Source organism: Malus sylvestris, chromosome 17 (assembly GCF_916048215.2).
Source record: "Malus sylvestris chromosome 17, drMalSylv7.2, whole genome shotgun sequence".
Lineage (NCBI taxonomy): Eukaryota > Viridiplantae > Streptophyta > Magnoliopsida > Rosales > Rosaceae > Malus > Malus sylvestris.
In genome coordinates this window covers 21,967,733-21,980,442 of record NC_062276.1, presented here as the reverse complement: position 1 = coordinate 21,980,442, position 12,710 = coordinate 21,967,733, and the positions used below count along the sequence as shown (strand labels likewise).

General features: G+C 35.2%; 2 protein-coding genes, 1 long non-coding RNA gene and 1 pseudogene across 8 annotated transcripts in view; 1 reads left to right on the top strand and 3 right to left on the bottom strand.

The window, feature by feature from the left end:
- The window catches only part of LOC126612378 (NEDD8-conjugating enzyme Ubc12-like), a 78,427-nt pseudogene extending 67,061 nt beyond the window's left edge, over positions 1 to 11,366 (bottom strand).
- Positions 1 to 11,415, bottom strand: part of LOC126612385 (NEDD8-conjugating enzyme Ubc12-like) — a 79,263-nt gene extending 67,848 nt beyond the window's left edge. For 2 of the 3 annotated variants that reach the window (XR_007619030.1, XR_007619031.1), the window contains exons 1-6: positions 11,343 to 11,415; positions 11,126 to 11,239; positions 10,724 to 10,832; positions 10,537 to 10,615; positions 10,316 to 10,432; positions 9,980 to 10,194 (exon numbers count right to left, since the gene is read on the bottom strand). Coding sequence is in view for 1 of the 3 variants with exons in the window: in XM_050280791.1 (XP_050136748.1) it covers positions 10,039 to 10,194; positions 10,316 to 10,432; positions 10,537 to 10,615; positions 10,724 to 10,832; positions 11,126 to 11,234 (570 nt within the window). In the remaining 2 variants the exon portion in view is untranslated. Of the gene's footprint in view, positions 1 to 9,823; positions 10,195 to 10,315; positions 10,433 to 10,536; positions 10,616 to 10,723; positions 10,833 to 11,125; positions 11,240 to 11,342 lie in introns of those variants that run through there. The other variant, XM_050280791.1, reaches the window with a different exon arrangement.
- The window catches only part of LOC126612383 (NEDD8-conjugating enzyme Ubc12-like), a 68,834-nt gene that overhangs the window by 30,852 nt on the left and 25,272 nt on the right, over positions 1 to 12,710 (bottom strand). The window contains exon 8 of one of the 4 annotated variants that reach the window (XR_007619026.1): positions 8,042 to 8,153. The exons of 2 other annotated variants lie outside the window; for them this stretch is intronic. The gene's annotated coding sequence lies outside the window, so the exon portion shown is untranslated. Of the gene's footprint in view, positions 1 to 8,041; positions 8,170 to 12,710 lie in introns of those variants that run through there. One more of the 4 variants, XR_007619028.1, reaches the window with a different exon arrangement.
- Positions 1 to 12,710, top strand: part of LOC126612399 (uncharacterized) — a 172,387-nt gene that overhangs the window by 155,654 nt on the left and 4,023 nt on the right. The window lies entirely within an intron of this gene.

Genomic DNA, 12,710 nt, shown 5'->3' with positions numbered 1-12,710 from the left:
GTAGGTTTGATTACTAAATGTGAGTTTATTCATAAATTTTAGTTTTGTTGTTAATTCCAACTTTTACTTGATGATAATTATGAAATAATTACAAACAAAAAAATAACAAAAAAACAATCCACATTTAAAGTTGGTTTTAAGTCATATGAAGTTATTTGAGCTCAAATAAAATTTCTCTTCTTAAAATCTAGGGAGTTTTGTTAAAACACTGAAAATCGTAAGAGGGGTATATATTAAACAACATTAAATTAATTTAATGATTAAAATTTTAATCAGTCTTACCTCTCTAACCGAACACCAACATATCTACTATTCTTGCAAACCAAGCTCCAGCTTCTCCCTCACATTTGGCCGGCACCTTGCTCTCCCACAATACAAACCAAAACAACGAAGCAGCCACCTATTGCTAGACCAAAATTGTTGGAGCATGCTTGGTGTTGTTATTGAAAGCAATTCCTGAAAGAATAGAGAAAAAGAAAAGAAAAAAAAAAGGCGTATGAGGCGGCATTGAACCGGGAGCCGAGAACGTCGTCTTTGTCCTCTCCGGGCCATGACCTGTTTTGTACCCCTTTGGATAAACAAAAAATGAAAATAGAAAAACAACAAAACGTGTAGCCAACCTCCTCCTCCCACCTCCTCTTCACACCTCAATTGGAAATTTGGATTTCAATTCAACTTTGTTTAAGTATATATGGTATAATTGTCTCCTTAAATACATTGTTAAATTCAATCTCCAATTACGATTTTGACAGTTCTCCTATTACAATTTTATCCATCATAACACACATGATAATTTGGAGAGATTTTTGAAAATCTATCAGGAACAATGTTTGGTACAACAAAATGTAACAACTCAATTAGTTGGAAACTTAAAAAAAAAAAAAAGAATCTACGAATTGCATTATAACATTTGGTGTAATGTGTGTTTGCATATTATGCTAGACCTATTGTATCATAAAGATCAATCAATTCAAGAGCTTTCATTTTTCCTTTTCAATCTCTCTCTTGTTTCTCTCTATATCATCTTCTTTTGAACTAATCTTTTATCTTTTGCAACGTAGTTAACAGTTCCATTAGATAGATTGTGTGTACTGAATTCCATCTTCTAGTTTTTGGTTTGGTATATGATCGGGGGTTTGGTCTTGGAGACTTGTTAGGAGAACTCAACGAGTTCTTCTCACGTCTAGGGAAGTCATTAGCTGGCATTTTTGAGGAAGTGTTCAATGTGCCCATTTCAAAGGAAGTGTTCAGTGTGTCACGAAAACGGCACAGGATACAAAGTGTTATAATATAAATTGTTAAATTTTTTTTACGTATTCAACACTTAGCGTACTTGACATATTCTCATGACACTGAAAATTTTCTCGACAATTTGATGTTGTCTTGGTTTTTGTCTTTGAGCTCGGAGATTAGTTATTACTATAATGGTAAATCCTATTTATCTGTATTTTCGTACTTTTAGGCATATCGAAAACTGCGACAGAATGAGACCTATAATCCAAATGGTTACTCAGCCTAGCATGGCGATTTCCAGGTGCAAGTTACGCTCAATAGGTGAAACGATGTTTCATGATCTAATGTTACAATTGTTGGGCTTCGCATAAAATATTGTCCCAGTAGCCATGTTTTCTTGCAGTGTTTGATATGTCTTTGTTAGGAAACATGATTATCATTACATTTACACAAAACAGTAACATTATCCATCAAGGTTGTACTAGGTGTTAGTCAGACGGAGGTTAAGAAAAATTACACAAAAACAGTAACATTATCCATCAAGGTTGCACTATTTATACAAAATTGCAATTGTATATGAATATATACATGATCCTCAAAACAGCAAATAATGACTTCATCTCTCAATTATTTACACAAAATTGCAATTGCATATGAATATATATATATATATATGCACATATATATGTGTGCGTGTGTGTTTGTGTGTATATATATATCAATGCATAACACATAACATTACTACAGGTACGCAAATTTAAATTGCCATGATCGATGTCGCTGTTGTGAGATCTCAAACCAATTATTTATTATCGTGAAGAAAAATTAAACAACAAAATAATATGTAATTAATTCAAAATACTATTATAACTAATGACATCTTAACATTTAATATGCAAGTAAGTCTCTCTTCGCTCGGTATAAATAATGGCGAATGATGATCTCCTTATTTAGGTGTGAATTGGAATTTCTATTGCTTTATCATTTCTCTTTCAAAATTTAAGCTGTGCTTTAATTGGACAATGGGATGCATGCCTACTCGGTACTAAATCACACATATAATTATGTAAATGCGATCTCTATCCTGCCTAATACTTTCGTGGCTTTTTAGCCAAAATGGTCTATAAAATTTGTATAAGTTCTCACTTTGGTCTTTGAAATTTGAAATCAATAAAAGTGGTCCATGAGTTTGTCTACCATCAATCATTTTGGTCATTTCATGAAAAAATTTCATTAAATAATGCTAAAATGACAAAAATACCCTTACTTTTTGTCAAATCATTTGGTCATTGTTCATTAAATTGAGGGTATTTTTGTCATTTTGCTCCTTATTTAACACAATTTTTCATGGAATGACCAAAATGATTGCTTGCGGACAAACTCAAAGACCACTTCTATTGATTTCAAATCTTAGGTATCAAAGTGATGAGTTATGCAAATCTCAGTGATCATTTTAGCTAAAAAGCCTACTTTTGTTGGGATCTCATTAATTTAAGTCTTAGGTATCAAAGTGATGAGTTATGCAAATCTCAGTGATCATTTTAGCTAAAAAGCCTACTTTTGTTGGGATCTCATTAATTTAAGTCCATTTTTGTATGTTTGGCTGCTAGAAAAGAGTACAAAGACTACATCTCTCATGTACCTCATTTTATATATGAAATCAGGAATGGTTTTGCTAGAACAGAGTGCAAGGCTCTTTGACGTTTTTGCATTGTACTAAACGCTACTGTATTCTATATTTTAATCCGGTCACATATATACAGTTTGTCTAGAATTTTATTATTTTGTTTCATGTAGCTCGGGACCATCACAATTCGACTTTCACGATTGTACATATACACTTTTTATTTATACCGCACAAGGATTATAAGATCAACCATGCAAATTAATATAATATCTAGATGCTCTAAATTTATCTAGCTTATAAAAGAGATTGTATTAAATACATATATTCACATTAGTTATATATGTATTAAGTGCATATAAGTATGAGAAGTAAACGATTTTCATAAGAATAAGAATAAAAAAGCAAATATTTCCAACTAAAAAAGGAAACAAAACAAAATTTAATTAAACTAGCCTATCAAAGATTGGGTACGAACCATAAAGATGTGGTATACAACTGCGACCAAGAACGACTTTTGGGGCAACTAAAATGCCTAATACTCTTATTTGTGAAGGAAAATATTCCATAGTTACATCCGGTTGAGTCATAACACGAGTAATCAAAGTCAAAATAAATATTGTTTATTTTCTACCTTTTGACCATAGAGTACAATATACGGCGGAATGGTGGTTGCTCACAAATAATACCCGACCACCAAGTTCAACAACCTCCATCCATTGTGGACCAGCATCAATATCACACTCCAGTTTGAACACTCGAAATCCTTTAGTCTTAGGTGGCTCAGTGTAACTAAGGGCTGATTTGGTATTGTTGTGCTTTGACAAAAAGCTGCTGTGAGAATAAGCGGCTGTGAAATAAATCAGCCGAGAGTTTGGTAAATTTTTTTGTAAAAGTGCTTTTGGAAAAAAAAGCAGTCTGATAGTGGGTATTTTCATTAAAGGAGCACTGTAACTCTGTGTGCTTTGAAAAAAAACTAGTTTTCCAAAGCTGTAAATAGCTGCTTTAGCTTTTTTCTTTGATTTCAGCTTATTCTCACAGCAGCTTCCAAAATAAGCCTTTTTTTTTAGTTTACCAAACACCTAAAACCCTTACAGCTTTTTTTCATGAGTGTTTTTTTTTTAAGCACCTCACTCCCAAACCACTCCTAAAGGTCTTTCCAAGCATGACCTTATGCCAAGGATCGGCTATTAAACATGTTTCTTGTTTAGGCTTGTAGTTTGGATTGAGGAGCCTCCAAATGTTATTCTGGACCTTCTCATTCAACAAACAATATAATTTTAGGAAAACTAATGAAAATGACTTGAAAACTTTGAGTTTTAACGATAAGGACAAAATAAAGGGTAAAATAAATAGTATCAAGTTTGACTTTTTAGTATAAAAATGTGAATTCTCGTTAAAATAAACAGTACTATGATCTTTTCGTTATAACTCTTTATAATTTTTCAAGTTAATGATGTCGACTTTTCCTTCCAAAAAATAAAAAAGCAACTCCATAGATGCAAAATCTTTTGGCAGGTGAACGAAATCACGGCCATTGTAATGCTCCACTCTTGATCCATCATAGTCAACGAATTTGTATCAATTGGACGTGTCCACCCATCAGCCACAGACCAAAGCAACGAGGTCATAGTCTGAGGAGATAAGCTGCCTACATCGTACCAAAATCGTAGGACAAAAGCTAATATTGTCCAGTCTTAGTCTTAGCTAGTGGGTGTCTACCCCTACCCCCAAACAACAAAAACAAACAAATTTTAGAGAAAACCTCTCGGTACTGTATATTTTAACGAAAAATTACATTTTTACACTAAAATATCAATTATGATATTATTTATTTTACCTTCTATTTTGTCTTTATGATTAAAACTCAAAGTTTTCAAACATTTCATTAGTTTTCTTAAAAAACAAAGCTCTAAAAAAAGGGTTTAGGACATCTATAGCCTGCAGCATGGCATATCAGAGGGATAAGGATTGTCTGCCCTCCACTTCTGATGCCCTCCCCGTGCTCTTCTGTTTTGTGTGGTCATGGTTAAGCCACGTCAACATTTTATATTGTTTTTTTTTATATATATAGTAAGACAAAAATGAATAGTAATATAAAATGTTGACGTGGCTTAACCGTGATTACACAAACAGGAGGGCACGGGGAGGGCACTGGAAATGGAGGGCAGACAATCCTTGTCCATATCAGAGCCAGACACGCAGTCTGCGCCTGAGCCTATAAAACAAAGACAAGTCCGGCTTCTAAGCAGTCGGTGATCTGCCATCAACAATTGTTGTACAGGCGTGACATTTGCTGAGTCCAAGTTTTATGGAGTAGGAACTCCCCTCCTAATCTCTCCCCCCTTCCATCACCTCTTATTTAAACGGTTGCAATTACGCCATGTTTATAACTTGTTTTGAAAATTTTATATAGAAAATAAGGCAAAAAGAAGAGTGAGAGGAGGGGATGTAATGGGATGGTAATAGGAAGGGAGAAAATCCTACACCCATTGGCAGGGTCACTGGGACCCACCTCCTCCTTACTCCTCAATTGGAAATCTGGAATTCAATTAACCCTATTCAAGTAGATATCGTATTATTGTCTCCTTGAAAACATTGTTAAATTCCATCTGCTATTACGATTTTATCCATCATAACACACGTGCTAACATGGAGAGATTTTTTAAAATATAACGAGAACAATGTTTTTACATTACTCTAGCTACCTTAAGTCACACCATAGTTCATAAAAAAAATAACATACAACCTAAATCAATCACTTGGGGTCCAAACCCCCATGTTGCATCTAATCCTAACATTTTATTTTCTCAAGTACTGTAGTGTGTAAAAGCTTTGACACAACCCACGTTGAGGCCCCATCAACTTTTACAAGATCCAGCCCAAGTCAAGAGGCCTAGTGGACCGAGTCATATAGCTGACTAAACCTCTGGTTACCCACTGAGTTGAAGTGCTGATGTGTCCAATTTTTTTTTTTTGAGAAACTGGATAAATTCATAAACAGGGCCGGAGCTAAAACACAAGGAAGCCTACCAGGAGGCAACAACCAGAGGAAAAAAATAGAAACAGTGAAGATGGGAGTACAGACTAAAGACACAGCACCAAGTGCCAAGCGTCACCCCTTTCACTACCAAAATACAATTATGGGGGACAAGGGAGACCATCCTTGTTCAAAATATGAACCAACGACGATGGGGGATGGTTAATCCAAGTAGACCCGCACATCTCCGTGTTACTTCTCGACGCCAAGCGGTTCGCCGCCAGATTGACCGATCTCGGAACCCAAGACCAGCGGGATGATTGGAAGATATCCTTAAGCCTTAAGATTTTAGTCAACGTAGGATAAGCCTCCTAGCGGCCAGAGGACATATCATGAGCCAAAGCAGAAATGTTCTCTTTAGAATCTGATTCAACAATAATTCTATGCAAGCCCATAGACTTAGCAAACTCACAACCATACCAAATGGCAAGTGCCTTGAAGTGTTCATTTACTTATATAATAACACTTGGTTATCAATTTATGTGTGCGGTACAAGAAAGTATGGGATGTGCTATCCACACATCTCATTTTACTTCTCACACACCCATTGATAAATTATGTCAGTTGATATTCTTCAATTCATCCAATCTTACGGTTGAAAATTAAAAAGGTATGCGTGAGAAGTAAAATGGGGTGTGTGAATATCACACCCCTAAAGTATTCTCTGTCAACTATTCACACACCCTAAATATCCAAAAACCATTTCCCGCCCCCCGGCTGAGTTACGGGTGGTTCTATCCTGAATATCCAAAAAACCAGTAATACCTTTGCACTCCTTCTATAATCAACTTAAAGCAAGACCACCCATGAACCTCGAACCTACTTCATTAGGCTTAATCCAAAGGTATTAGTATTATTTTCCCTAACTTAAGTAGAATGGTGCACGTAGTGTTACCGCACAAGACCTCCAATTTTCTAAAACCCTCAAGTTTTTAGTCTAACAGAGACAATCTATGAATCTAAATCCGATCACTTATGTACAATCTATGAATAGTGTAACTATTTTTGTTCATGTATCTTGGGAGCATCAAGATCTCGACTTTAATACACAACTGTACATGTACACTTTTTATTTATGTCGCACAAGGATTATAAGACCGACCATGTAAGTTGATGAATACTCCAAATTCATATAACTTATGAGAAAAAAGATTTGAACTCGAACGCATATACCAAACCTACGACACCATGCTTGGGGATTCAAACCGGGGCACATATATTTTCAAAGATTTAATTCACATAACTGTAAGTTCAGAAAGTGTAAAAGAACAATATAAAGAGCAAAACTTAATTAATTGGTGCTATGTTCAATTAATATAGCGGATGCAATCTGCAATTATATTAATTAAAGCCCAAGTAATGAGAAGTAAATATTAAACGGCATTGTTGTAACTATTCGAGATTTATTTGTTTAATATATAGTTCTATTATTTAATTAAAGTGCTTTGTTAAATTATGTTTTTTTCATAAATCAATGAAACATTATAATTAAATTTTATTTCTCAAATAAAAAGGGGTACATCTTAAAAATCTAATAAGATAACCTAATAATTATATGTACCCAAACCAATTTGTGATGCTAGGTTCGTCTTCACAGAGGTTCGAGGTGCCTCATCACATAAAAGATTTCTTCTTCTTGTCACTTTCCTTAATTTGTGCCTACAAAAAGCTTGTGTGTTCGGCGATGCTTTGTCGTCAACCTTCATGAACATAGCTTCCCAATCTCTTTTATCAATCTGAAGTTCCTTGCATACTCAACTTGACTTCTATAAAATAAACCACTCTACTTGTCAGTCTCACCTTTTAACGTCGTCTCCTTTGGAACAACGTTAGAAACACACTTAATAATTCAGTATGTTGGGCAAATTTTCACAACCTTCCAACATTTGTGATGGTTGAACCTTGTGATGAATTTGGGTAAAATTAGGTACCAACTGTTTGCTCGCATCAACTAAAACAAATAAAGTGGGAAAAAAAATAATTATCTCAAAAAAATAAAAGTAGGTGCTGACAAAAAAAAAAAATTAGAAAATTGTTACCTCATCCCCATTATTTGTGTCACCTTGATAATTTTTCATTGCTTTTGTCTGAGCATCTCAACAACTGCCTAATGCAAAACTCAAATTTTTTATCATACTAGTAAGTGCACTTTTCCTACGACTAGTTCCATACCGACTGCTATAATTTCATGAAATTTCTTCCGCACAAGAAAACATCTTTTAGCGATTAACCATGCAGTTTCGGTTTCGACCCTACCTTCAACGGGATATGCCTTTTCGTAAGCACAAACAACATAGGAATGTAATCAATTAAATAAGAATGTAATAAAAGATTGTACATAATTTTGCATTCTTGCTTTCCTTTTTTATTTTATTTTTGAGACATAGTAGAGCTCTAAGTTTTCTGGATTTTGTCTGGGGATAAATGTTGTAATTCTAGTGCATTTTATAAAATTGATAGACAGTGGAAAAAACCTTAAAGGTTATGAATATGCATTATTTGGTCTTTCAATTACAACTTGCATCCTATACTTTTATTTTAAAGTCATCAAGAGACTGTAATTGAAGGGATTGAGAATCCACGAACTTTTTTTTTTTTTCATTTTTGGGGTATCATACCTTTTTCATTTTATGTATGATACCCGAAAAATGAAGAAAAAAAAGTCCGTGGATTCTCAATCCCTTCAATTACAGTCTCTTGATGACTTTAAAATAAAAGTACAAGATGCAAGTTGTAATTGAAAGACCAAATAATGCATATTCATAACCTTTAAGATTTTTTCCACTGCCTATCAATTTCATAAAATGCACTAGAAATACAGCATTTATTCCTAGGGCAAAATCCAGAAAACTTAGGGCTATGTCTAATAAATAAGACAAAGGAAATCAGGTGGTAGGAACAACATACTATGTAAAAATGCAAATTATGCATTCGGGATCTATAATCTTCGTTACATAAACCTAGAGGACATAAAAATATCTCTATTGCTTTCCCTGATGCATCATATTCCTAAGAACCTGACTATCTTTAGGGTGATTTTTGTCCTAAATTGACAATTGATCGCCACCATATCATCTCACAAATGGAATTAGAAAAATAAACGGTGCTATAAAGATGCATTGAAAGACATGGAAGCATACTGTGATCAATTTGATTTCGGTTCAGCAACAGCTCCCGCTTCTAAGCCGATGTTAGGTTCCTGCATGAAGAAATGCAGGATTTGAGTTCACAACAGGTACACATCCAAATAAAACCTAGCAACAACAAAACGGATAATTTGTTTGAGGTCACGAAATATTTTGTGTTACGATCAGAGATACCGTGAACAGGTGATACAATCCGTAAATAACAGTGTTCATGGGGATTTGAGTTGCACAAGAGGAAGAAGGAAAACGGCTTTTGGGTAAGATAATGGGCTTTGAATTCCAACATTTAATGCCTATTTCACCAGGCCCAACCCAAAATTACGGGATATGGATCAAACATGCTGAAAAACTGATTGCAATTTGCATTCATGCATCTTTGGGAGAAGAACTCGCATACAACTAACATGCTAAAGTGATGATGTTTTAAACTAATCATGAAATGTTATGTCAGTAAATTAAAGCACATGACGATGCATAAGGGATTGGGACACCGCCACTATGTAGTCCCATTTCTCTGAAGTTTTATGTTTTCATGAGTTTAATCTAATACTCCGAATGAGCAAAATGCTAAATCATACGTATAATAGTTATGATTTTATACATGCACCCGCAAATTATGGGCTGAAAATTTGCCACAAGACAAGACCGTAAATGATTGAGGTTGAACTGGGAGACACGATATGTTGAATTGTTGTTTTATTAATAACTGCATCCCCAAATTATCGAACCATCAACAAAAAAAGGCCACGACAGTTAAATTGAAATAGCAAGTCAAAACCAAGCCTTAACATGATGCCATCTTATTAATGGAAGGAAGATCAAAATTACACTAATACACACTCTCCTGCTACAAGTATGGGCTGAAAATGTGCCACCAGACAATCCCCCACCAAGTACTCACCTGAAATGCAGAAAACACCCAAAAAACATACAAACCTTCAACCTCATACAACCATGGTTGGACCACGAAGAAGCAAAACCCTAGATAAACCAAATCAGTAGAAGTCACCCGTTTTGCACCCAGGAAAATGGGCCCCTCCCACCCATATGTTTCCCTCGATCGATTTTCTCACGTTCAAACCAAACAATTTTGGATTGTCCCTCAAAAGATCAGCTGCTTCTTGATTCAAGGGGTCCTCATGGTTAGGTTCCTGCATGAAGAAATGCAGGATTTGAGTTCACAACAAGTACACATCCAAATAAAACCTAGAAAAAACAAAACGGATAGTTTGTTTGAGGTCACGAAATATTTTGTGTTGCGATCAGAGATACCATGAATAGGTGATACAATCCGTAAATAACAGTGTTTATATTTAAGACAGGTTTCCAGTCTTCCCGAAGAATGTTAAGGCAAGTGTTTCTTTCTAAGTCGATGTTGGGATGGTAGATCTGCACATATGGTATGCATTATACAACACCAGATATATATTATGGTTTGGATCGTAACCAATATACACGAAAGTTAAGTTCTGATATAACTAAGGTTTCGTTACCTTGGTTTTGCACTTCACCTTCGGAGGCTCATGAGGGTAGACTGCGGGAACTTTAAACGTGAAGACAAACCCACCACCCCTGCGACAAGAGGTACAAAATGTCGGTGTCAGCAAGATGACATCGAAGTTGCAAAATCCAAACAACGTATAGAGAGCCAAATGAAGCTTCAGATCAAAGGTTACTTACATATAATATCCCCGATAAGGTGTAATGGTAATCTCAAAGTCCATCAAATCATCCTTTCCATTGGGGAATGAAATCTTGCATTCTTCTGGCATGTTCAACTCACTTATATCTACAAGACAACATCATAATACAATTGAAGGACGACAACAACAACAACAACAACAAAGCCTTTTCTCACTAAATAGGATCGGCAATATGAATCCTAAAACGTCATTACGTTGATTTCTGTGTCATAATACAATTGAAGGACTGGTTGAAGGAATTAAAATAAACACAGAAACCTTGCCTTTACGTACGTTGGAGTTAAACGTGTATTTAGGAACTTAATATGCATGTAAGCGTATAACTTTGTACCACATTGCAACAAATCATAACATATATACATCCTAAAATCATATTTACCTCTATGAAGACGCAATTCTCCTGCGCTTTGCTTCTTTACGAGACCATTCTCCTTTGCGTTTTCAGCTGTTTCCTTTTGCTTTTCTTTCACTTTAAACAATCTGATCATGGTTTCTGTAATTAAAAGAAAAGCACAAATTTAAAACGGGTAATAAGATGAACCATACATGTCTGTTGTAAGTGTTAACAATTTGTGAACAAAAACATCGAAGAAAACCTGCTCGACGAAATGCCGCAGAAAAGCAAAAGGAAAGGAAATGGAATGGGAAAGCAAAGATAGGAGAGGCACAATGAAGACGGCCAAGGAATGAAACGGATTTATAATCTTCCTTTCTCTCTATTCTTGTCTTCCTGCTACTGGTTCGTGCGGCCATAGGCTTCTCTTTCCAAAAATACAAATCATATCAACATGCAGTCGACTGTATTTGGAAAAAAAAAATAAAAAATGTATTCGAAAACTAAAAATACAAATCATATCAACGACATGTCGTCAGCTGTATTTGAAAAAAAAATTCCAAAGTACAAATCATATCAATGACATGCCGTCAGTTGTATTTGAAAAAATAAAAATAAAAATGTGTTCAAAAATTAAAAATACAAATCATATCAACAACATATCCTCGACTGTATTTGAAAAAAAAATAAAAATGTATTCGAAAACTAAAAATACAAATTATATCAACGACATAACATTCTAACTTCCGTTTACGGAGGTATTTTTCTGCTTTTTATCCTATATGCTTGTATTATTTACTTAGGACAACCTGCGGAGGAGGAGAATGACGCTCAAGGACAACCTCCGCAGGGGGAATGACGCTCAGCTGAGCAGCATTCCCCCTCTGGAGGTTGTCATCCTCCGCAGGTTGTCCTAAGTAAACAATACAAGTATATAGAATAAAAAGCAGGAAAATACCTCCGTAAACGAAAGGTAGAATGTTAGCCAACTCGGGATGTTCCATTTCAGAAAGGTGGAAGAGAGAAGAGGGAGAAAGAAGAAGGAGAGAGAGCGAGTTTACAGAGAAGAGGGAGAGAGGAAGGAGATAGAGGGAGCGAGTTTACAGAGACGAGGGACAGAGGAATGAGATAGAGGGAGTGAGTAAGAGAGAAGGGAGGGAGGGAGTGAGTGAGTGACTATAGCTGTAAATATAGGATTTCAAACGCAGCAGCTGGTAGGAATGGGTACTAAAAATTCCTTTGGACAAATAAAAAAGGAAAACAGAAAATCAAAAAACATGTAGCCATTGTGACCGCAACTGTATACTGGTGCAAAACCTCCTTAACCTAAAACTTAATCCCACCAACCACTATCCCTCTCAGTCCACTGATATCCAGAATACCATTATGCCCTTTCATTCCTTTTGCAATTAACTTTATACATTTTATCGATACTATTACTGTTTTTGTCCATGTAGTCATGCAAGTATGTAAAGAAGCTAAATTTTTAAACCCGGTCACTTACATACATTTTACGCAAAATGTTACTATTTTTTTTCATGTATCGTACAAGAATCATAAGATCGGTCATGCAAGTTGAAATAACATATTTGGATATGTTCTAAATTCACTTAACTTGTGGAAAGAGAAA